The sequence below is a fragment of the Danio rerio genome, chromosome 18, assembly GCF_049306965.1.
Source record: "Danio rerio strain Tuebingen ecotype United States chromosome 18, GRCz12tu, whole genome shotgun sequence".
NCBI classification, from domain to species: Eukaryota; Metazoa; Chordata; class Actinopteri; order Cypriniformes; family Danionidae; genus Danio; species Danio rerio.
In genome coordinates, this window is record NC_133193.1 from 11,154,930 (window position 1) to 11,182,500 (window position 27,571).

Sequence of the window (27,571 nt, forward strand, 5' to 3'; positions counted from 1 at the left end):
CCTCCTCCTTCATCTTACACCAGAAATGCTTAATAATGTTCATGTCTGGTGACTGGGCTGGCCAGTCCTGGAACACCTTGACCTTCAGCTTCTATATCAAAGTTCCTGAAAGTAAAGAATACTTTCAGAAACTTTAATGTGGAGGCTGAAGTATGAGAAGGAGCGCTATCTTGTCCTCTTCTGTGGTTTGTAATGTAATGGGCAGCACAATTGTCTTGATACCTCAGGCTGTTGATGTTGCCATCCACTCTGCAGATCTCTCGCATGCCTTCATACTGAATGTATCCCTAAATCATTTTTCAACAAATGATTCATTGAAAAATCTATCTTCTGCCACTTTTCCAAATGATCAATATCGATATCTGTTGCTCTTACAACTGGGATCAACGACAAGACCTTGTCAGATAGTTTATATACAGTAAATTATTTCAGTTGGATGCAAACGTACAGTAGGTAACTCCAACATAAAATTAAGAATCTTTAAAGTATCATAATATGGTCCTTAAAATCTTCTTGAGCTGGAAGTTACTGAGACGTTTATTTCTGTATGTTTATGTACTTGTGTAACTTATAATTAAATGGGTGTGGTTAAGTATATTGTGTCTTGCACAGATCAGTTGTCAATCTACAGTACAACAATCTACTCTAGTAAAATATACCAAATAAATTTAGATTTAGAGTTTAACAACTTCATTCCTCATGATATTGAGAAGATTGTCAAACTTTTTTATTACAAAAAAAAAAAAAAAGTCATACAGGTTTGGAACGGCATGTGACTCTAATAGTTAGACATTATAATAGAATAATATGTGCGCTGCCAAGCATCGATTGTCTCCTTATAGACACACGCGCAGCTATAAAATATTGATGTTCTTGTAAACCCCAATTCATTATAGCTGGCAGAGCACTGCTCGATTACTCTGTTATAGCCAAATCACAATGTCTGCTGGCACTTACAGCTGCACTAAATGTCAGAACGTGGGATGCCATTTATGAAGAAACACGTCTTGTTAGATGTTCAGCTGTGATGAGCTCCCTCATTTGCACCAGGTTATTTTCTCGGGTAAAGAGACAAAATCGAAGGTGAAATTCTACTGGGGCCTTTCTTTCCGCATGTCGGCTCTCGGCAGTCAATATAAACCCCAAACATCCCCCTACCCCAGAAGGTTTCTAGCAATGCTCGCTGATGTGCTCACGACAGAGATGTGACAAATCAAATGGAGTTTGGGATCAGGGGTCACTCATATTTCCATATCCTGTCTCTGTCCGTTTAGCTTCCCCTTGGATGGATGCCAGGAAAACACCCAGCAAAATCGACCTGTATGATGTGCGCCGACGACCTTGGTACTAATACGTGTTTCTCTCTCTGTGTGTGTGTGTGTGTGTGTGCTCTGAATTTCTATTCGTTTGTTTTTTTTTCTCTCTCTCTCAAGCCTTTTATTCTTTATTCTGTCAGTTTAAAATTCTCCTTGAAAGTGCTCCAGAATGTTTTTTTCTTCTTTGTATCCAGGTATGTTCAAGGTGCCGCTTCGCCCAAGGACATGCTGATTCTTGTTGATGCGTGAGTATTGTGTGTATGCGCTTTTTTTGGTTGTGAACGTTGTTAATCTCTTCTTTATGTTGTAGTTTTCTGAATTTTCATTTCTCTCCCTTTATGCAGCATTGTGTGTGTGTGTTTGTGTGTGTTGCAGGAGTGGAAGTGTGTCTGGACTGACCCTTAAACTCATCCGAACCTCTGTCAGTGAAATGCTGGAAACCCTGTCTGATGATGATTATGTCAACGTTGTTCATGTAAGTGTGATTTCTGATGCCAACTTAAGATTTTACTCTTACTTCTTGTAATTCATCATTCAGCTTTTTCCATACATTGTTTGAAAAGCGTCCTATCACCATCTGCTAAATGTTCTGTACACGTGAGAGCAACATTATGTTGTCTTGTCACTTTAAGCAAGCAAACATCTGTTGACAAAGTTGCTGTGCTTTATTTATGGTTGTTTAAAGGAACAGTTCATCTAGATCAGGGGTTCCTAACCTTTTTCACTTCAAGGCCCACCTTTTTCTCCGAAAATGTTTTTTGAAGACCCAAACTGGGTGTCTGGAGAAAATGCTTATTTTAAAGCTTTATTTATCAGCAAAACATTTATTTTGCCTTCTATTATTTCCTTATTTTTCTACATATATATATATATATATATATATATATATATATATATATATATATATATATATATATATATATATATATATATATATATATATATATATGTTTGTGTGTGTGTGTGTGTGTGTGTATGTGCTATTTTTATAATATACAATTTATTCAAATAAATGAATAAATAAACAAACACATATGCATACATGTATGTATGTATATATGTATATATATATATATATATACACATATATATATGCATATATATATATATATATATATATGTGTATGTATATATATGTATGTATGTATGTATGTGTGTGTGTGCGTGTGTGTGTGTGTGTGTGTGTATACTGTATATATTTATATATATATATATATATATATATATATATATATATATATATAAATATATATATATATATATATATATATAAATATATATATATATATATATATATATATATATATATATATATATATATATATATATATATATATATATATATATATGTGTATGTATATGTGTTTGTTTATTTATTTATTTGAATAAATTGTATATTATAAAAAATGCACATAAAGGTTCAAAGCTTCTGAATTCTTTACTTCAGTTATTCTTTACAACTGCAGAGTATCTGGACCTTTTCTTTAACCTTCATCTGGACCTTTTTCTTTAGTAAAGAAACCTGACAAGACTACAGGAGATGGCAAAAAAAAAACTGCTGCTGCTTTGAATTAGACGGACTTCTATTCATCTATTAATCTATATCCATTAAAATAAACAACCTAAACCTGACCCTAAATGTAAAATACAGTAAAAACACTCTAAATCTGTTGAAACACATCGATCTGATGGCGGTTGGTTTGTAGTACATTATTGGAGTTCGCTGACAGGAACAGTGAACAGCTGTTCACTACTGAAACACCACAGAGTCCTAGATCCTCCTGTTTGGACGCGCTTATGTTATAAAACACTCGCAGGCATTCATTTGGACAATTATGAGGATATTTGAAAGTGTTCACACAAAGAGAGCACACATAGATTGTGAATCAATGGACTTGTGCGACTCTGATACAGTACGAGTCGCAGACGTGAGGCACGCGCGAGCTGGATATTATAACTCTAGTAATCGTTACATTTACATTTGCCTGACTGTTTGCTTTATACAACTTAGAACGTAGTCCTAGTTGACGCCCAGCAATTGGAAATTTAGCCACAATTATGTTTGTAATTAATAGCGAGGCTGTTTTTGTACTGTCCGAATTAGCCCGTTCAATCATAGAAAACTGGAAATGCCATTACTACTATTATTTTATTATGACATATTAATAATGAAATTTAAACAATTATAGTGTAATATTTAAGTTTATTTCAAGCTTTCTCGCAGCCCAACTGCAGGACCGCTGAGACCCACTTATGGCCCCACCGGTTGAGAATCCCTGATCTAGATCAGAGGTTCTCAACTTTGGTGGCCTTGAGGGCCAAATATCAGCCACATGAGATACAGAGGGTCATTTATACACTGTAGTCATGGGTCGTTATGTGTCTCGGTATTGGCATTGTGGTTTGGTACTGATACGGTACTGCAGGAATATTAACAAAAGTGGAATTTGCCTAAAGGCAAACCCCACTATAACAAATCTCCAGTACTTGCCATTTCTGTTTATTTTAAACAGGCAGAAGTGTTTTAACTACAGAGCTGAAGAGCTTCTTGTGATACAAATTAAACACAATAATTGAAAATAAAATGTTGCAATCAAGTAAATAATTAGGAATTCATAGTTTATAAATGAATCTCAGTCCTCTCCTAAAACAACAGAAAAACAACAATTATATATATATATATATATATATATATATATATACTTTTAGATTCAGTAAGCTTTAAACTGAAATCTCTATCACTGAATATGCAGCACTGTGTCCATCCATGCAGCAGATCCAGTTAGGCAATATTATGTGTGCAGTGAACACTCACAGACTGACTTATGAGCTCACATGATGAGAGAATATCTCATATTTCCATTGTTTACGGACACATGTGACTGTTATACACTCAAGTGTTTGGCAGCACTGCATGTTTAAAAGCTGTGAGAAGATAAAACGATTTCAACTTTCACCCACAGCAGCACTTATTTGTCACATATTGTCAGTTTCAAAGAAGTGGACCAATCAGAAGAACTCGGATATGGGACTAGTGTTGTGCGTTTCTGTTTACGTGTAGCAAGTTGACATGATACCATTAAAATAGCCGAACCACTTGTGAGTGCTGCTGTGTCGCAGTTTTTTTTTTTTTTGACAGAAAAACACGTTATTTGTGAATGTATACTGTATTTGTCATAAGGGCGCGTGAACATCGTACCGGGACGGTTCAAGAGGAATGCATGAACTGATTGTGCTTCACTATATGCTGCACTATATGCAGCAACATGAGAACTGATCAGTCTGCGCTGCTGTGGGCCACATTTTAAAGAGCAATGGGCCGGATGCGGCCCACAGGCCATCTGTTGAGAACTTTGAATCTAGATATTAACAATTTATAATCATCTGATGCGTTTTAGGAAAGTTGTCAGTGTCCAAATACTGTAACATTCTATTAGCAAGCATTTGAAGCTTAAATAGATTTTATTGTCCATGTAAACTGGAAGCTGCGACCACCTTTCTTTTGTATTGTGATGCAGTTCCTAGAGAAACAAAATATTAAATGAGAAAACAGTAGGTGTGGCTTGTTTTTTACAATGCAAGCTGATTGGATGTAGTAAAGTAAGCATTTCATTCAGAAAGATCAGGGAATTGGGTTTTAGAAGAGTTATTACAACTGAAAAGACACCTCCTGCACACCATTTCAGTTTGTTGTCAAAACTCACAATTGGAGGGGCGTGGTTAAGTATATTAGTCACGCCCAATACCTCAGACAAACGTAATTTGAGAATATAACTGAAATTAAATCCGAAAGTGCCTTTTCAAATTTCAATTAAAGATTAAAAGGCCAAACAACATTTTATTTTTTGTAATGACGTGCACAGATAAATTGTTCAGCACAAAACTAGCAATGTGAGCTAACTAAATCAATATGGTTGGTTTTGATTTCAAGGGGACTTTAAATACTTGAAATTTCCAAACAAACAACAACAACAAAATATTTAGCACTCCATTAACAAACATGCAAATCTAATATAAGTTGATATTGAATACTTGAAGTTTATAAAGTGTTTGTCAATTATTTAAAAGAGAAAAAAAACTGAAGTAGCAAACTGTATGTGTACGGAATGAGATGAATCGCTCTGAAAATTGTGACAACTGTATTTAGCCACAGCTGTACAGTAAAAATGGAGCAACACATTGTTTCTCTGAATTCAATTTAAAGTCAGGAGTTTGTGGGTTGCTGTGTGATGCAACAATATGTGTGTATGTGTATGTGTGTGAGAGAGAAAGAGAGACATAGGAGTTGTAATGAAATATGGATCTGGCTTCAGCTTGCCACTTGAAAACAGGCTCTTAATGAAAAGCCTGCTTCTGGGCTCTGTGTGCTGAATTGAAAATGGCTGGACAAAGTAAGGGGAAGAGATCAGGCTGAGTGAGAAAGAGAAAGCCAGAGAAAAAGGGAAGAAATTGTGATATTTCATTCCTCTTGGAAGGCGCCTCCAATCCATCATGGCCAGGCTGATATTTTACACGGATGCTGCCAGTTTTGTTTTCAGCTATTTTTTTTTTTTTCAATGACCAAAGGAGCTCATGGGATGCTCATGTCTAATTTCATCATGTTGTAGTTTTTTTTTTCCTCTTAAAGGGGTGGTTTAACATAAAATAAAGATTCATTCTATATTAAATTTGGCTTATGATGACAAACCTGAATTGCATTTTTCCTGTGCTCTTTTTTTTTTGAATGCAATTAACATGGACTGACACTTTTTCTTTCAAAATTTATTTACTGAGTTTTGTTTGAACTTCAGAACAAAATATAAAGAAAACAATACAAACTTAATCTGAAATATTGAAACGTCAGGAATCAAATAAATGGTTTAAAAGGTCAAAATGAATACATAACTTAAATAAAATAATAATAATTAATAACAATGTACAATATACATTCTAATATCTTGAATTTTACTACTTTCTAGTTTGCTGATTGTCCTTTGCTGGTCAAACCAGTTTGTCGATGGTTCTGCTGGAATATAAGACACCTGAACAATACAATAAGACACCAACAAGGGTTTGAAAGCTCAAGCATCAAAAAATGTTGCGTGGTCCACCTGGTTAAGAACAATGTATTCGAATGTTAGCACTCGATTGAACGGCCATTATCAGTGGTTATCAGCTAATAGATATGGGCCACTAGGGACCTTCTGCATCTATCATATGCTGCAACCGGAAGTTAAAGAGAATTATTCATATTATTTATTACATTTCCCATTATTGTGTTTCATTAACATCTACCCCTACCCTAACCCTTAACCCAACCATCACAGTACTGTAAAAGCAGATCTGAATCTGGAGTTTTCTCTATTAGTATAGCTGATTAAACATGAAAATTATTTATATTGTTAATTAAATTCAACATTAATTGTGTGTTAATAACGTTCAACACAACCCTAAACCCAACCGTCACAGTAATGTAAAAACCGATCTGGATCTTGGGTCTTCTCAATTAGTATAGCTGATTAATCATGATAACAGCCTTCTAAGCCTACTAACTGCAAAGCATAAGTATATAGCGCTATTCCGCCTAGCCTGCTTTACTGAGATGAAGTTGGTTTTATATACTGTACTGCTTCTGGGTTGCCAGAAAAAAAAACGTAAAATAACGTCCATTAAATTACAGAAATTTACCAGAATTTTAAATTTAAGAAAGTTCCTGTAATTTTAATATCCGTTATTTTCCGGTACATTTCTGTAATTTAACAGGTGTTATTTTACAGTTTTGCCGGAAATAAACTGTAAAATAACGGATTGTTTTTACAGTGTATTCACATTAGTTCCTTTTTGAACAGTGATAACCTGTGACACGCTCCCTACTGTAACGAGGAGACTGACAGGGAGGGATCCATTATGCAGTATTTATTAATCACAACTTCACTCAAACACACAATATGCACCGGAGTGCACACACACATCCACAGTAGTAGTATGGGTATCAAGACTGATGATGAACAGACACAGAGTGGGTTACCAGGCATGAGTAGAAGGGAGAGAGCGAGAATCAGGATCCGTTAAGTAGGCTTGGGTCAAGGGCAGGCAGCGAGGATGAGAGTCCGTATAACAGGCGTGGTTCGTGGGCAGGCAGAGAGAGAGTCAGGGTCCGTGTAACAAGCGTTGGTCGTGGGCAGGCAGAAGGCGAAGCAGGGTAAGAGACAGGCTGGAGTCGTGCACAGGAGATCAGGCTGGAGATAACGCTCAGAAATGCTGGCCGGGGCTAAACAAGACTTCGCACTGCACGAGTGTTTGAGTGCGGCTTATAAGAGGTACGTGGGTCATTAGCCAGATTCCAATCAGGTGTATGCGCAATCAGTGTAGATGGATGACGTAATGCTAAAAATCCGGAGATGGTGGCCTCTGCTGGCCAGCGAGGGGAGTTCCTGGGACCGAGTCGGTGACACCTACATTGTTTACCATGCTACTCTGATTATTCAGTCTGAAATACCATGCAAGTATGGCTAAGTAATAAGTGTAATTCCTGCAAGCCGCCGGCCAAACACTGAGCATACAGTAGTGGTTTTAGGACAAAATGTGTGAGAGATTGAGAATGATGAGTGAGACTGATGAGAGTCATGACAAGTTTTGCTTGCTACACAACTAAAAATTGCTAGATATAATACAGTTTTTCATTCAGAGTTGTAGTGTTATAAAGTACTATAAACTAACTGACGAATCACATGATCTAGTTGGTTTCGGTCATCTTATAGTGCATGTTTACGATATCAGGAGGCGTGGATTTGGATGGAAGGTGAGGGATAGTGTTTGAAAGATATTATGCTAACCGGTTAGCATTTTGGCAGATCACCTACTGCACCTTTAACCCAGTGTTGGTGGCGACCCCTGATTAACAAAGAGACTAAGCTGAAAAGAAAATAAATGAATGAATCCAGCTCTGGGTTCATCCATATTTGACTCAACTTTGGGTCAAAACAACTCGGCTTTTTAAGATCAAAAACAGCAATACAGTTGTATTTTAATTATTGCAGGGTTATTTTCTAAACCATTAATGATGGTTGCTCAAACAAACCTGTTGTTTGACTTAGTAATACACTGAATAAAACAACACTGGATTAGCTAAAACTTGTTACACCTCAAAGAACTAATTAATTACTGAAAACTATCATAAATTAAGTTTTCAAACTTAATTTAATTACAACAAGTCAAAGTAATTTTTTTAGGTTTTCACTTTTTACAGTGTCGTGCACAGTTATGGACCACTTTACAGCTTTTTTATTGCTTTTGTATCCAAAAGTTTAAAAGCTTCAGACTTCATTCATAGTAATTACGTGGAAAAGTGCATTAAAAAAGCCATACAGGTCTGAAACAATAAATCACATCCAGGTTTTTGTTCTCAGTATGATATTTCCCCCCAAAAATCGTGCTTGGTGTGATACATTTTTTAATCTTCAGTGTATAAAGTTTGATTTATTTATTGTTTTCAGTCCTCCGAGGATTTTGAGGTTTTCTAGCATTGGGGAATCACTGTTCCGATAAAGGATTAGCTCTGTGAGATCTGTCAACAGGATTCGCTTCAGGGAACGTATGCCAATGAGAGTGTCGCGCTGTGATGTGTGTGAGCCGCCTGTGTGTATTTGAGCGAGAATAGAAAGAGATTGTGCCCAAAGTCACATAAATGCATCAGCTGGAGACCCAAAGATCAAATCTGGTGTGTGTTTGTACAGATCAGTAGTTTGAAAGCTTCTGCAGTATTGTAGTTTTGGATGAGGGGTCTTTTTGGGAGGGAGTTGATCTTTGTGTCCATTTAAACTTAATTGGCTTAAACTAGCATTACATCAATCCAATCACAAGTGAACAATGCTGAATACAGTGCAAAAGCTAAATACAGATAAAATATTTTGAGCTACACTTTTAACAATTTTTTGTAGAATCTCCAGTAAATCAATTACAGCAAAAGTACTGTATTTACATTTACAGCATCATTTATCTTAGTGTATATGTATTTAAATAATTGTATGTATATGTTTAGTTTATGTATATCTTCACTGTAAACTATAGTCGCAAAGCAACTTTAAAATACAGTAACATAACGCATAACTGTTAAATACAGTTTATACTACAGTTAAATACTGCATAATTGACTAAAATCATTAACCGTGTAGCCTACTTTCCTCTATTTCCTAGTTTAAATCCACTCAAAAATTCATTAAATTGCATCACTTCAGTAGTACACTTTATTGTGGTTGAATCCTTTCAAACTTTTTTGTCCCAAACAACACTTAAAATTGAGTAAAACTGTAGTTTGCTTGCGTGTGAACCACATAAAGTGGGTTTTTGCATTCAATAATACTCTGCATGTAACTGAAGGGTCTGAATGAAATCTAAACACATCTGAAGAAATGCATTTACATGGTAATACCAGCTTAAACATTTCTTGTCCATTCAAAGTGTTGCCCTATTGCAGTTAAGGTGTAGTATGTAGGATTGACACTAAGTGGTTGAACTAGATTTTGCCGTTCAAATTCAAAAATTCATACAAGGATAACTCTAGGCAAACACAGATTGATAGAGTCTCATGCTGCATTCACACCAGACCCGAATGAAGCTAAATATTGTGAGTGATTTACATATTAAGTCAATGCAAAGACTTGAATAGACATCCTGCGGCATATTTCGCGTGAATGAGGTGTCGCCAATGATGCGATTCAAGCGAATGACATGATCCGAGTTCCTTGTTTTGCATGTTAGATCACTTAAGTTGGACAATCTGAATGTCAGCATACATTCGCGCCATGTTAACCAATCAGGAGCTTGCTCTTGTAGGGGCATGATTATGATGTATTGCCTGTTGTTGGTGTCCCAAGGGAAAAATTGGAAGTTGGAAGCACCGCTGAAAGCTTCCATCATCTAGATACAGTTTCTGGAGGAGTTAATGAACTCCGAGAGCTACAGTAGGTGCACCTCTGAAATCAGGATCTAGTGGACTCAGACACAACATCGAAGAAATCTACGCTATTTTCCAGTGATCCTAAAGCACATAAAGCACAGCTGCTATCTCAATAAAATCCTTGTTAGACATTAACAATGAAGCTAGAGTTATCTAGAGTCAGATAGAAGCCCCACCCATGAAGCGAATCCACATGTATTGTGAAATGAATTTGATGCACGAATGAAGCGAATTTGACGTGTGAATGAAAAGTGAACTCAAAATGTTCACGCATCTATTTTCGCATGAATAGCGTGATTTATTTATTATTATGGTTTGAACATCATTACACTGTAAGCTGCTCAGCTAAAAATGTATGTTTGTTTGTAATATTTACTAATCGGGCAGCTCAGTGGTTAGCACTGTCACCTCCGGGTGCTTCGGTTTCCCCCAAAGTCCAAAGACATTTATTATTAAGACATTTGTTATTAAATTGGATGAACTAAATTTGCTGCAGTGTATGAGTGTGTGTGAGAATGTGCATGTGTATGGGTGTTTCCCAGTACTGGGTTGCAGCTGGAAGGGCATCCGCAGCATAAAACATTTGCCAGTATAGTTGCCAGTTCATTATACTGTGGCGACCCCTGATAAATAAAGGACTAAGTTGAAGGCAAATGAATGAATGGATATTTACAAATCAAAAAACACATCATATGTATTACTTTAACTGAATTTGCGTCTCATTTTGGAGGTTGCTACTGTCCTCTAGAGGTTGCATTTTCAGCTACGCCTACAAATATTGTCACAGCTGTCATGACTGAAATAAAATGTGCAGTTTTCTAGCAAGGCAACCCGAGGAGCTGAAATATAATTTGTAAACTTGCAGTGGGCTGGTTGTAGAGACTACAACAAAGACAGAGATTCCTACGCTGAATGTAGATCTTTAAAAGAGAATAACTGACTTTAGCATTGTTTCTCAGATAAAGATACAGTGCATCCAGAAAGTATTCATAGTGTTTTACTTTTTCCACACTTTTGTATGTTACAGCCTTATTCTAAAATTGATTAAATTCATTTATTTCCCCATAATTCTACACACAATATCCCATAATGACAATGTGAAAAACATTTTTTGCAATTTTTACAAATTTATTCAAATTAAAAAACCTGAAAAATCACATGCACAGAAGTATTCACAGCTATTTTGTTGATGCTCCTTTGGCAACAATTACAGCCTCGAGTCATTTTGAATATGATGCCACAAGCTTGGCACTCCTGTTTTTGGGAATTTTGCCCATTCCTGTTTTCAGTACCTCTCAAACTCTATCAGGTTGGATGGGAAGCGACGGTGTACAGCCATTATCAGATCTCTTCAGAGATGTTCAATAGGATTTAGGTCTGGGCTCTGGCAGGGCCACTCAAGGACATTCAGTGAGCTGTTGTGAAGCCACTTCATTGATATTGATCATTGTCCTGCTGAAAGATGAACCGTCACTAGAAGCACTCTGAAGCAGGTTTTCATTCAGGATGTCTCTGTACATTGCTGCATTCATCTTTCCCTCTATCCTGACTATTTTTCTGCTGAAAGAACATCCCCTAAGCATGATGCTGCCACCACCATGTTTCACCGTAGGCCTGGTGATGAGCGTTGCCTGGTTTTCTCTAAACGTAACGCCTGGCATTCACTCCAAAGAGTTCAATTTTAGTATCATCAGAGCAGAGAATTTTGTTTCTTATGGTCTGAGAGTCCTTCAGATGCCTTTTGGCAAATTCCAGGCTGGGAGTGTCTTCCATCTGGCCACTCTACCTTACAAGCCTGATCTGATTGGTGGGTTGCTGCATAGATGGTTGTCCTTCTGTAAGGTTCTCCTTTTTCCACAGAAGAACGCTGGAGCTCAGAGAGAGTGAACATTGGGTTATCGATCACCTCCCTGATTAAGGCTCCTCTCCCCTAATCAGTCAGCTTAGATGGCCGGCCAGCTCTAGGGAAAGTCCTGGTAGTTCCAAACATCTTCCACTTACGGATGATGGAGACCACTGTGCTCATTGGAACTTTGTAACCTTTTCCAGCCTTGTGCCTCAAGACAATCTTGTCAAGGAAGCCTACAGACAATTCCTTTGTCTTTAAGCTTGGTTTGTGCTTTGACATGCACTGTCAACCCTGGGACCTTATATAGACAGGTGTATGCCTTTCCAAATCATGTACAATCAACTAAATTTACCACAGGTGAACATCTCAAGAAACATCTCAAGAATGAACAATTTAAAGCTTCACGACAAAGACTGTGAATACTTCTGCACATGTGATTTATCAGGGTTTTTTATTTTTTATATATTTGCAACAATTTCAAAAACTCTTTTTTTCACATCGTTATTATGGGGTATTGTGTAGAATGTTGTGGAAATAAGTGAATTTAATCCATTTTGAAATAAGGCTGTAACTTATAATGTTGCAAAAGTAAAGCGCTATGAATGCTTTCTGGATCCACTGTATGTCCCTTAACATGTTTTTAAAATATCGGCAACATATCAGGATATTTGTATGCATTTGAAAAGTCACAAATTTACATAAAGCACATTTAAACATTTGCAAATAAAACAGTTTCCTTGCTGCAAGCTGAAGAATACAGTGTACTGATAAACTGGCGTTAAGTTTCACTTGGAAAACTGCAAGTTGTTAGAATAGGAGAAGCCACGGTGGGTCTTGTTTAAATTATAATAACATATTACAGTGCAATAAACATAACGCTGGGTTTTATTGTGTTGTGATGTTTGGTAATGCAATCGTGTGAGAGAGTTCTCTGAGGTAATTAGAGCAAATCACGTTGATGACAGACTTTGGATCGGCTCGTTCACAATGATTAAAAGAACATTTGTGTTATTGTGTGGAGTGTCAATCTGCTGGTTAGTCCAGTTATCTAGTCACGTTAATGCAAAGGTGGTTGTTGTTGTACATCAAGAAGTTTTTTCAGTAAACGTGTTTTCGTTAAAGAGGTGAATGGAAACAACTGCTAGATGTTAAAAATTCTAAAACTGTCTTTCTGAAGGCTATTTTTATTATTATTTATTTTTAATAACTCATACTGGTTCCTGGTAATTGCAATTTTTTACTGAAATGTGCTGTAAAGATTGCACAAACATGTATCTTGCATATATGTAACATAGGCAGTTTGGCGGCACAGTGGCTAGTGATGTCGCCTCACAGTAGGTCCCTGGTTAGAGCCTCGGCTGGGTCAGTTGGCATGCTCCTGTTTCCCCCACAAGTCCAAAGACTCTATAGGTGAATTGGGTAAGGAAAAAATTGTACGTAGTGTATGTGTGTGAATGAGTGTTTATGGCTGTTCCCAGTGATGGGTTGCAGCGGGAATCGGGCATCTGCTGCTTAAAACATATTCTGGATAAGTTGTCGGTTCATTCCGCTGTGGCAACCCCTGAGTAATAAAGAGACTAAGTCGAAAAGAAAATGAATACATACAGAATACATACTGTATGTTTATATATGTATAGACACACACACACACACACACACACACACACACACACACACACACACACACACTCACACACACACAGTATGTGCTCAATATTTTATATATTCTAAAATTCATATTATAAGAAAGTTGCTTGAATGTTAAAACTTATGAAGCTGCCTTACTGAAGGCTATTTTTATTATTCATTATTTTTAATAACTGATATTGGTTCCACATAATTGCCCTTTTCTTTTACAGAACTGTGATATGTACATGTAGATTGCACAAAATACCATATATCTTTAGCAACACAGAAAGTAAATATCACACAACTGGCACTTAAACTTAGTAATGTTCAACTTAATTTGTTGTTTTAAATTCAGTTCAAATAAATTGGTTGCAACAACTAACTTAAAAAATGTAGCAAATCTAATGAATCTAATGTTGTCTGATACAAACATGGATGTCTGTCAGTGCCACGTTTCTACATGTAAATATTCGTCATAGTTTTCAGATACCTCTGCTTTCACAGTCCACATGACAGTTTGTAAGCATGATTTCCAGATTTATCCTCGTGGAAGATCGCCTTCAGAAAGCTGTTTTCACAGAAAAAATGTGTCTCAGTCTGGATGTGAAGGCAAAACAAAAAAAAAACGCTTTTTCTTTTCTTTTTTTTCTTTTTTTAAATGGCTCTGGTTGCAAAGCCATAGCCTAAAACACTCTTTCTCAACCTTATTCCTGGAGCGACATCAACAGTACACAAGTCTAATTCATAAATTTCTATTAACTGACATATTAAATCTTTATACTCATCCTTCAAACTATGTTTTACCCATTTGTCAGCTAAATAATTCATCACCTTGGAATTATGAGGTTCTAAGGTGAATGATTTTAAGATATTTAGCTTCAAAGTTTTTGCTTTCCATAGCAAACAGTATGTGTGTAACATTTGTTTTTTTTTAAATAAAAAGTCTTAAAATGTAATCAACTTATAAAAAACATCCCAAAATGTAAATAAGTTCTCGTTTAATATAAATATGTCAATAACTCAATTTTGACAAAAATGTCAGATAGAACCTTATAATTCTAAGGTGACGAATTGTATTCATTTAAAATATAGTACCGTTTACTATTATCACTTATTCTTAGTGTTTTTTTAAGTCAGATTAGTAGTTAATGTTCACTCACACACACACATAGGTTTGTTTTTGTGAATATTGAGGACATTCCATAGGTTTCCATTGTATTTATACTGTACAAACTGTATTTATACCATATCCTATATCCCTAAACCCAACCTTTACAGAAGTGTAAAGTTTCTGTCATTCATTTTCTTTTTGACTTCCCTTTTCTTTTTAAAGTCCCTTATTAATCGGGGGTCGCCACAGTGGAATGAACCACCAAATTATCCAGCATATGTTTTACACAGAGGATGCCCTTCCAGCTGCAACCCATCACTGGGAAACACCAAACACTCTCATTCACACACATACCCTAAGGACAATTTAGCTTAGCCAATTCACCTATAGCGCATGTCTTTAGACTTGTGGGTTAAAACCGAAGCACCCAGAGGAAACCCACGTGAACATGTGGAGAACATGCAAACTAAAAAAACAGAAATGAACCAGCTACCTTCTTGCTGTGAGGCGACAGCGATACCCACCGTGCCACCGCGCCACCCGAAGTGTGCAGTTTCACTTTCTGAAAAAAGCGCATTCTGCATCATTTTTTTGAGAAGTAGGGACATCAGCAATGTCCTTATAATGCACCATTGGCTTGTAATACCTGTGTAATACCCATGCGATTATACACATCTGTGTCCTGACATGTCATAAAAATGTACACACACACACACACACACACACACACACACCAATTTATATAATAAATCATTTTAAACCAGCAAGACAAATGTATTTTTAATATCTTCACTATCTAAAATGTAGCCATGTTTTGCTTTATGAACAAAGCCAAACATTTCTTTCACAAAATATATATTATTCATTCCTGCCAATGTAAAATACCAGCCTTGGGATGACAAATATATTTAAATAGATGCTGTGTTTGGAATTTAATACCAGTGCGTACAGCACAGCACAGCACATATGCATTCACAGTGCTTGTTATTAGTGAGTGTGCGTGTCTGTGTGTGCATGTGCTGAGGAGCCCTTGACTGTCTATTACAAGAAAATGTTGCTCATATTAACAAGGCTTTGCAATATGATGCCACAAGCTCAGCCACAATAGCCCAAGGATTTCATAAATCTTCATACATTTTTGTAAAGCCTGCTGAAGAAAATTGAACAAAGCAAAAAAAAAAAAAAAAAAAAAAAACTGATAATTTTTTAACTTAAAATCTGTAAATTCATTCATTTGCCTTATTAATCAGGGGTCGCCACAGAGGAATGAACCACCAACTTATCCAGCATATGTTTTACGCAGCAGATACCTTTCCAGCTGCAACCCATAACTGGGAAACACCCATACACTCTTGCATTCGCACTCATACACTACAGCCAATTTAGTTTATTCAATTCACCTATAGAGCATGTCTTTGGACTTGTGGGGGAAACCGGAGCACCCGGAGGTAACCCCACGAACACGGGGAGAACATGCAAACTCCACTCAAAAACGCTAACTGACCCAGCCGGGGCTCGAACCAGTGACCTTCTTGCTGTGAGGCAACAACGCTACCCTCTGCTCTATCATGTTGCCAATACTTTAAATCAGGGCCGTTCAATTGGCGGCCCCTGAGGTAATTTGTTCCAGCCTTCCAAATAGAGTGACCAAAACATCAAAATAAATTTAGTTCAGTTGAAAAATGGTCGCTATAGTTATAAAGTGACGTGCGTCTGTTGAATACAGCACGAGCTGCAGTTGAAGGCTGCGCAGAGCGTGAGTCGCAATCAGCTGAAAATTTGCTTGTAGAAAAGGCCTTTTGTACAGTACAATGCACTGAGATCGTTAATAGAGATGCAATGATTAGATGATTTCACTGTTTCACTTCCCGCTTTTATTTATTAAAGGTTTCTCAATGGCGCATTTATTTTTTTTTGCGCGGAAAAAAAAGATGCTGCAACTGAACAAAGTTATGCCAATACACACGCACATTTGATTAACTATAGCAGCAAGCCGTTGACATATTGCATCTTTTCTGCATGCAAGTACATTATTTCCAATTAAGACGTGCGCATATTGGGAGCGGCGGATGCCCTTCCATCTGCAACCCAGCACTGGGAAACACCCATACACACATATACACTAAGGCCAATTCAGTTTACCCAATTCACCTATACCACATGTCTTTGGACTGTGGGGGAAACTCAGAACACAGAAATGCCAACTGACCCAGCCGAGACTTGAACCAGTAACCGTCTTGCTGTCAGTGCTAACCACTGAGCCACCGTGTCGCCCCACATTCAAAATACTAATTGAAACTACAATACCCGCTTACTAAAGTTATTTATGTATTTATTTAATATTATTGATGCATGGCCAATGTATATTTAATATTTAGAAAAAATAAATATAATTGTTTACAGAGCACAAATATATAAAACTTAAATATAACATAACCCCAAATTTATTTTTTATTATTTATATTCTGAATATTTTAATGGGGGGGGGGGGGGGTAACTGACAATCAAGATAACTGATATATTCAGTTATTTCTTTTAACATATTGCAGTAATTCATAATTATCCCAGTATTAATAAATTAAAAAGTTAATAAAAGTTAATATTAGGGATGTCCAGATCCGATCACATGAATGTAAATCAGGCCTGATCACGCGGTTTTAGGCTCGATCAGAATCAGAGGTAACTCCCGATCAGAACTCGAATAAATAGACTTATTTATATATATTCTGATTATTTTTTAACACATTTAAAGTTATGCGGTGGCACAGAGTTAGACCTCTTTCTTGACTTCACACAGAAACAGGAGCGCACGCTATTGGTTAAATGCTGGAAAAGTAGAACACAGAAGAAGCTTGAAGCAGAAAGCGCAAGTATGTTATGGAGGTGTTATAAATCTGATGTTGATAACATTGTCATAGCAAACTGTGAGATATGTAAACTTAGGATTTGCCTCTCTGGTGTTTTAAATTGAGGTGCTACAGTATATGTTTTTATATTAGATTATTTTATATTAACTGTTGCACTAAAGTCCAAAAGTGAAGAATTTATGTTATTTATTACTTGATTGTTCAAGCTACCTCACAGTTAAAACAAGGTGAATTAAAATAAAAATAATGAACATCCTGGATCTGATTCTTTGCTCTTCTTTATTCTTTTTTATATGTACTTATATGTACTATGTTTTATATGTTTTCGTATCTGTGGATACTCAAAATAAAATGACTCGGACTCGAGGGAAAAAAACCTGATCAGGACACCCCTAGTTAGTATAAATTTTATTTGGATTCTAGTATGTAATGATTATAAGTATTTACTTAGAGTGCTTTCACACTAGCACTTTTGGTTCGCACCTGGGTTAGTTTGACCTCAGAGTACGGTTCGTTTAGCGGGTGTAAACATTGTCTTCTGAACTCAGGTGCGCACCCATGAAATGTACCCGAGTCAGCCTGAAAGAGGTGGTCCGGGATACGATTTGTGCGAACTTACAGTACGGTTCATCTCTGATATGAATGCAATTGTACCAAATAATAAAAGTGAACCTCCAACTGTACAACAAACTATCATTTTCATAGCATTCATTCGTGTGTGTATGTCTGTAATAATGTCTGTTTGTCTCTACTAAAAACGACTTTGCAGACATCGCGTAAGGTTCGGAACGCTTTTAACGTTTTTTTTTATTACAAAACCAAAAGATTCAGTAAAAGCAGAATGACCTTGAAATGCGGACGTCTCCACTTTGGCGCTTTGCTTTCATGCACTTCACCTAGCAACAGCTGTACACAAAACAGCAGCTTGATGATGCAAGCGTACCGGGGTAAAAAGATAGTGTAAACAAAAGCCAGCCGAGGGGCGACTATTGAACTTGGGTTTGAACAAAATCCCTTTAAGGCAAGTCATTTCACTCAACGGCCATCTTTGAAACGCCACTATGCTCAGGCCTTCTGTCTGAATGGGGAAACATCAAATTCTACCAAAATTGCTTGCCAAGCTTACGAACACATTACATATTCAGAATCACCATAAGAATTACACAACAACTGTGTCTTTAGTTTAATTTCTAAATGTTCGAATCACACAAAATCTTTGGAAATTCATGGCTGGTTCAAGCCTCCTTCACTGGAGATTCATCAGTCTATAGCGATTGCTGATTGGCTCCTGTACTAGTAGGCGGTGCTTCATTCACATTGTTGACTGTTACAATTTCTCCCATTCAAAACTATACGATTCTCATGTCTTGTGTTTTCTATAGTCTTTGGTTCGGACCAGGCATTCGGAACAAGTATGAAAACACTTTTAAATGTTTAACAAATTATTGCATGATGTACCAAACTTGTATTATAAATGTAATGAAATTGTTATCAGGATAAATATTTATATCCTTAATTTTGCTGCAAAATCGAGAAAGAAATAAGATAAATATTTTATTATATATTATTATATTATTTATATATAATCTGGTTTTGAAGTAGTTATTAATGGTGCTGTGCTAAATTAATTTTATTTAAAGTGCATTAATGCATGGTCATCCATAATTGAAATCTGTTCAATTTAAGGTGTTGTTGAAACAGTGTTAATATGAATCAATTTATAACAATACTCCAAGTACTGCGTATGCATTATTATTATTATTATTTTTCAATCCAAGGGAAAAAAAATCTCACCCAAATAACGTTGTTATTAAATTAGCCAAATTTGCATGGAAAATAATTGGAATTAAATCAAATCATTACCAGAGCAAATAATTACACCATTAACTGCAAAGCCTGAACCCTGCAAAGTCCCTAATTAAAATATTTGGAATTTTTAAATTGCATTAATATTCATAATAAAACATTGCCTGAACCAAGACAAGTAATAAAAAAAGGCATGCTTGCTCCTTTTTTTTAAAAGGTAATGTCATATTCAGCCTTTTGTCTTAACATAAGAGCCGTAATCATTATAGATGGTGAATATCCATGCAAATGTGACATTTATAGCGAAGGCAAAAGAAAAGAAATGTGACGTATTATGATAAACCAGTCCTTATTTCTCTTTGCCGGTCAGCTGAAGTATCTCTAATTCCAGCCATTGTCCGGATAAATATTTGATAGGTTATTTATGAAGACAAATATTGGATCGAGGTTATTGACGCTCATTAAGGCTCTGCTGAACTGTTGGGGGATATTACGTGATTCATCATTTATATTGACTCATCTGGAGGCCGGATTTTCATAGGAAATGATTGACTAGTGCAATTGACCTGCTGCATGACAAACAATTTGAACGGGGAGCATAAGATTACCGCTTTAAATTGGTCCCTCGAGGTCATTCTGGTTTTAAGAGGTGGATTTCTGGAAGAAATAAATGTGGATATTCCTCCGGTTGGAGATGAAGAAAAGAAAATATCATTCTAATGTGACTATCTGTATATGTGACCATATACTATCTGAACTCAAATATCTGCATTTGGAATCTCTTTTAAAACCATATCTTAGTTATTACTTCTATTCAAGAGTTGTACTATAAAGAAACATTTATTTATTTATTTATTTATTTTTTGTTAAATATCTCAAACTGTTTTTTCATAAGATCCTTATTTTTACAGTCACAATGGTTAGCTGTAATTTTGCTGTTATTTTCGTATAAAAATGTATGTCTCCATGCTCCCACAACAATTTCTAACAACATAGGCTAATTTTGAAAACGTAGCCCTATATACATTTCTGGAGATCGCAAATGATGTAGCTAGAGGTACGAATAGCTGCATTTTGTCTTTAAAACGAACGCTATGGGGCGGTATGATGCTGTTCCTCTTCTGGCCTCACAGCTGATTGCTTACCTATGGATGGCTTTTCCACTGTTACCAGTTTGCCCAGTAGCTCGCCATGTACGTTGGCGGACTTCTGACCTGGAGCAGACTTGACCGGGATGGTGGGGTTCGAGTCTGGCCAAATGGTTCCAGAAAGCGGGTAAGACAAGAAACAAAAAATAAAATAAAAAATAGGTAAATAAATGTCGTAAAAATAAGGTAGCTGCGAGGGCTATTCTTTTTCTAGATTGCTTTTGACAACACTGGCGTTTGGGTTTAGGGAAATGGATGGACGCTGGTCAACTGTTTTGTTTGACAAAACTATCGATTGAGTTTCGGGAAGGAGGGTGGGTCAGTCGATTGGTCAGTCATTCAGTCGGTCAGTCAGTTGACAGCGGCCTTTGGTGGATTTACACGAGAAAAGCAAGCACGATTGTCACTCGCGAGAGAAATTTGAGATCTCAAAAAGTGTACACAGCGGCCTCAGCTGGATTCGCAAAAACATAAACTGCAACAGAACGTATCACCTGGGACATATTTGCTCTCCAGAAATGAGCTTGGGTTGATTTCTATTTAAATAATAAAATAAAATGATAGAGGTTAAACGTAGAAATTGCATAGTTTAAAAAAATAATTGTAATTTAAAGATATAATTATCATATTGAGACTCATCAAAGTATGATGCCTTATTTAACCAACCCTGTGTTTTAGAGAGGCCTAAGGAGTTAAATTGTATATTCCTAAAAAAAATAAAATGGGATTAAATGGGTTAATTGTGTTGTGTTATGGGTGATAAACGGTCTGTATGATAAGCCCCGTCTTCTCATGGACATGTAGAAGAAAGAGTGCATCTGAAACATACAAGAAAACGTACCCTAAGTAACATATTTCAGACTCATGAACATGAAGACAGCACCCTCTAGTGGATTTCTCATTTGAAACGTGCAACAAAATGTACCCAGAGCAATGTGCTTGTGGGGCCGGGCCGCACAAGAAATAATGATTTTTTTCTGTTTTGTTTGTTATCTGAGTCTAAATGATTTATAAATACTATTTATCATGACTGTATTCTCTTACATCCTGTTTGCTTGAACGCCTAAATTTAACCCATAAGCAGCAAAATGAGTAAGAAACAGACGTCTTTGGAAAGTTTCTTTGCTAAGAGAAATAGCCCCGATGTAGGACCTGCGAAATGCCAAGAAAAAAATCCACAACCCATTTGTCAACAAAATTTGGTGAATCCACCATGCCTATGCAAGAAGATCAACTGCTGGAAATCACAAATGACGGCGGCCTTGTTGTTGCTGTTCGCATATCGCACCTTTTCTACAGTTCGCACAAGTTCATTATTTCCGATGGAGGTGCGCGGCTTGTGCTCACCCCTTCCAGACTCACACATTTGAATGAAAGCCGGAAGCACACTGCGGCTGACAAGAACTGACCGATCAGCTGGGTTGATTGTGTTGTGTTATAGGTGATGAACGGTCTTTATGATAAGCCTTCCTTCTTGTGGACATGTACAAGAAGGACGTGTACCTGAAACATACAAGAAAACGTAGCCTAACTAACATATTTCAGACTCATGAACATGAAGACAGCACCCTCTAGTGGATTTCTCATTTGAAACGTGCAACAAAATGTACCCAGAGCAACATATTTTATGTTTGGCAAAAATGTACGCTATGACAGTGGTACTCAACCACATTTGGGGCCGGGCTGCACAAGAAATAATGATTTTAAGCCTTCCTTCTCGTGGACATGTACAAGAAGGACGTGTATCTAAAACATAAAACAAAACGTACCCTAAGTAAAATATTTCAGATTCACAAACAGGAAGACAGCGCCCTCTAGTGAATTTCTCATTTTAAATGTGCAACAAAACGTACCAGGAGCAAAATATTTTATGTGTGGCAAAAATGTACACTACAACATGTATTTCCAATTAGCCTGGGCTAAAAATATGTGCAGCTCCATGTGCATTTAATTAATGATGCATCATATTGGCCTTACTTTTGCTGAGACAAATATTAACATTTTTTTTTTTTATTGAAATGCTCTAATTAGTTCAGTTTTTCACTCCAGGATTTCTATTTTAATTTTTCCGCAGCTGTTTTAAAAGGAGCAACTGAGAAATACTTCTCTTAAACATAATTAAAAACATCTCAACGTCTCCTAAGCAATAATTGAGCGACCCCAGAGCGGTAAAGCCTTTTCTCCGGGGAGCTGCGTGACACGACAGGACGAGTTCACTGGCGTTATAATGCACTCTCGTCTGCTGTGTGGATGATCAGTGTGTGCTACTCCTCTATTTATAACCCGCCGTATGCTGAGAGCAGTTAGTCACGGGGGCCTCCGCCGTGATAATTTCAACCGTTAATTAAATATTCAGTCAACGCTGGAGCAACTAATCGAAGCGTGACTCATCGGTTCATTCAGCAGACACTGTGACATCCAGCTCATTCAGCAGAGCACAGACACCTGATCCCACAGTCACATTAATGATGCCGACGTCTCTCTGGCCCAGTTTACACCTGCTGTTAAGATGCAGTTTTGTCAAGTGAGGGATGCTAAATACAAGTATTGATGGGCTCTAAACATGTTGAGCTTGACCACTTTTGACCGCATCTAGGGGTAGAAAACTAGGGGTTTAATGGTACATACAGTATAGTCGTCCCTAACCTTCACGGTATGTGCGTCATGGTTTATGCACTTCCATAACAAATACAGTCAGTCCAGATGTGGCAGTCACTGGAGTTTGGCGCAAAAAAAAAAAAAAAAAAAAAACCACCGTAGTGGAACAGCTGAGGAGCCATTCACACAGAATGCATCTTGGGGCTGTTTGCACCTGGGGCCTCATGTACGAAGACTTGCGTGGAAATCTTACTAAAACATTGCGTACCCACAAAGCTGTAAATGTGCGTACGCAGAAAAAAATTCAGATGTATGAAACACTGCGTACGCCGAATCTCACGCATATTCTTTTGTACATCTGAATGAACGTGAAACTGAGCGCAACATGCACGAGCACAAAACCCCTCCCTGCCTCTGCCCCCGTATGAATATGCTAATGACTATGCTAATGGCAAAACCCAACGAAAAAGCAATGGCAAAAGCAAGCAAAAAGAGAAACTTTGAACAGAATGTGAATTGGAGGTGCTGCTTTCGGAGGTAGACCGGAGAAAAGCGGTGTTATTTGCAAGTTTGTTCTCCGGAATTAACAACAAAAGAAAAAAAGATTTATAGAGTAGAGTAGAGAATAGAGTGGGAGAGTTTAGCTGATGCGGTCAACACAGTTGGGTCTGAACATCGCACTGAGTGCATTAATAAAAGAAATAGTGTGGTTTATATCTGTAAAATGTTGCAGGACGCTTAACAGTCTCAGTGGCGCGCTCGTAAGACGCATGTGATCATGAATTGATACGTTCGAGCATGAACTCGGCTCGAATCCAGCGTCTGATGAACTCTTTCTTGTTTTTTCCCCGCTACATATCAGATTTTGCCAACTATTTATCACGAGAAAGACAAGTAGGAATCATCAATAAGTTCATATCAATAAGCATCATATTTTATTTGCACATTTATTGAATGGAAATGTTTCTGATTCACGCATGCAAATTCATCTTCAGACAGTGTCTTTATAGCAATGTGCGTGCAGTAGATAGCTCAGATTACATTGGGAAAACAGGCGACCGCTGCAAATTGCGCTTTAATGTTTAGCTGGTCAACTGTATGGTATGGAAACCTTATATACCTGCTGAACCCGTCTCATACAGCTGCCATTGCAAGGCTCAGACACTTTGTAGAGAGGAATTTAACACAACTGCCTCTAGGAGTCGCCAATGGAAATAAAACAGACACGCACAAAAAATGTGCGTACGTCTGCCAAAAAAGCTGCCGTGAAGCTGCGCACATTCCCACGTTCAGTTCATTGTTAGTAAATCCAAACGTGAGCGATTCTGAGCGTGAAACCTGGCGTACGCAAAGTTTTTGTGCGTACGCAGCGTTGATACATGAGGCCCCTGGTCACTCTGTGCGTTTTTTTTTCCCATGGATGCAATTATGCATTCAGACATTAATGTCCAAACGCATCTTAATATAAGGTCAGTATTGTTAAAACATGGAAAACACAATTTAAATATGTTCCAGTGGGCTATATATTAATTAACAGTCATACAAACATCTTTACCAAAACCCCTCTATTTGATGGTTGGTCTCGTGCGTCCATCATGTTTGTGGTTTATTTACACTTTTCACCGGCGTTTGTAGTTCTAATCGAGAAGTTAATGATACGCACTCATCAAGTAATTGCTACATACTGTTTTTATTTTTTATTTTTACATTCTTCAGGTGATTAAAACACACAAATGTGAGCAATTACTTGATGAGTGCGAATCATTACCTTTTTGAATAATAGCATTGACAAGATTGACGCACCAAAGAAGTTTCTTAAAAAACCGTGAGTGCGCAGGGCAAACGTCAGCACTCTACACACGTAGTTCTAATCGAATTCACGTCCAACACGCAATGTACTGCAGGTAATATCAGTGGTTAGAGTATGGCCACTTCTACACTTAAATTTTAATAAATAGTAAACCAAATCTTTGCCATACTCTTTTCAACATACTACGATTTGGGACAAACTAATTCTATTTTCAAATACTATTTAGAATGGATAGTCTGAGAATGGGGATGGTGTGTGTGTGTGTGTGTGTGTGTGTGTGTGTGTGTGTGTGTGTGTGTGTGTGTGTGTGTGTGTGTGTGTGTGTGTGTGTGTGTGTGTGTGTGTGTGTGTGACAGAATTTGTAGTCCGTGGGTGATGGGATTGTAGTGTGTTTGTGACGTATATTATGTTAAAACAAACTTTTATTTTGGATTATATAAAGATATAAAGTTCAAGTGAGAATTATTAGCCCCCGTGTTTTTTTTTTTTTTTTTCAATTTCTGTTTAACGGAGAGAAGATTTCCTCAACACATTTCTAAACATAATAGTTTTAATAACTTATATATTTATTTTATCTTTGTCATGATGACATTAAAACATATTCGACTAGATATTTTTCAAAACACTTCTGTACAGCTTAAAGTGGCATTTAAATGCTTAACTACTGTGGGTATAATCAGGTTAACTAGGCAGGTTAGAATAAATAGGCAAGTTATTGTATAACGATGGTTTCTTCTGTAGACAACTGAAAAAAAAATTGCTAAGAGCTAATAATTTTGAACTTAAAATGATTCATAAAAAAATAAAAACTGCTTTTATTCTAGCCAAAATAAAACAAACAAGAATTTCTCCGGGAAAAAAAAGTATTATCAGACAGACTGTGAAAACGTCCTTGCTCTGTTAAACATCATTTGGGAAATATTTTTAAAAAATAATAATAATTGGGGGAGGGGGGGGTAATTCTGTCTTCAGCTATATATCCTGATTAACCTATAATCTAATAATACAAACACACACATACACTTTTTTTATTTTATTTATTTATTTTTATTAATATTGCACTTAATTTTGACAATTTTAAAAGCAATTTTGTAAAAGTCAAATCTTGTCATATCCATCTATGAAAATCTATGAAAAAAATTATTTATTTAGTTTCACAATTTAATGTCTCAATTTCGAAAAATGGACCCTTACGACCTGTGGTTCTGTGGTCAGGAATCACATATTAACATAGTGTCTGTAATAAAACTGTAAGTGGCTTTTTCTCCCTGTAATTTTAATCCGTTTACAAACATTTACCAATGAGACTTTATTGTAATTTGTTACCTATTTAGCGGTGCGGTGGCAAGAAGGTCACTGGTTCAAGCCCCAGTTGGGTCAGTTGGCGTTTCTGTGTGGAGTTTGCATGTTCTCCCTGTGTTTGTGTGGGTTTCCTCCAGGTGCTCCGGTTTCCCCCACAGTCCAAAAACATGCGGTGTAGGTGAATTGAATAAGCTGTATGAGTGTGAATGTGAGAGTGTATGGGTGTTTCCCATTGCTAGGTTGCGGCTGGAAGGGCATCCGCTGCATAAAACATATGCTGAATTCTGTAAGTTGGCAGTTTATCCAGCTGTAAAGACCCCTGATTAATAAAGGGACTAAGCCAAAGGAAAATGAACGAATGAATGTTACCTATTTATACTTTTTTTTTTTGCCATTTAAATTAGTTGAACATTTGTTTACTCTGAACATGCATATACAATAAAGTAATACATTTAGTATTTTATTTGTTATGATACCTGTCAACTAATCTTTCTTTGCAGATTAGTTGAATCCAGCAATTCAACTTCAGCAATTAATCTTAAAAAATAAAAAATTACCCTTACAAGCCTATATTCTCTGCAACTGCTTCATGACTTCATTCTTAAAGGAGACACATCATGACCTTTTGTGCTATAATTAGGTCATCTACCAACGCAATAAACTTGTTTTGGTAAGCTTTTTTTTTTCAGCAAGCATGTGGGAAAATGTGCTGTTCTGATTTTGCTCCTATAGTGTCATAGGAAGGAGGTCATAATATATATTACCACCCCTTAATATGCATGTTTCCATTCAATGTGCCACTGCAGCAGTTTGTCATTTCTTTACTCACTGTAATAGCTTGAGATTTACAATGTACGTGCTAAATAAAAAATAAAAGCACAAAAAATGTTGCACATTCTTTGGTTGAATGTTTCAATGAACATAAGAGTTTCCATTGACTCCAGACATCTGAACCACTGAGGACATTGCTAAAGAAGATACATGAATGTTATACAGAATGTATAACTATACTTATGCTGGCCTGCTTTACCAAGGGTCAGTTCAGTGTTGTTTCTGAAGCATGGGTCAGTAATGCTGCAGTAAAGCCAAAACAAGTTTGTTACTTCATATTTTTGGGATTTTTTCCCCCAAATTTCTTTTCTGAATGTGCTTGTTAACATACTGTGTGGCTAAATGTACCATCTCTGACTCTTCACA

The 27,571-nt window shown here is 36.8% G+C and overlaps 1 protein-coding gene across 9 annotated transcripts in view; it reads left to right on the forward strand.

The window, feature by feature from the left end:
• LOC101882457 (voltage-dependent calcium channel subunit alpha-2/delta-1) overlaps positions 1–27,571 on the forward strand; it is a 229,543-nt gene that overhangs the window by 98,991 nt on the left and 102,981 nt on the right. For all 9 annotated transcript variants that reach the window (XM_073930291.1, XM_073930290.1, XM_073930287.1 and 6 more), the window contains 3 exons: positions 1,275–1,344; positions 1,511–1,561; positions 1,692–1,791. In XM_073930291.1, coding sequence (XP_073786392.1) covers positions 1,275–1,344; positions 1,511–1,561; positions 1,692–1,791 — 221 coding nt within the window. The remainder of the gene's footprint in view (positions 1–1,274; positions 1,345–1,510; positions 1,562–1,691; positions 1,792–27,571) is intronic.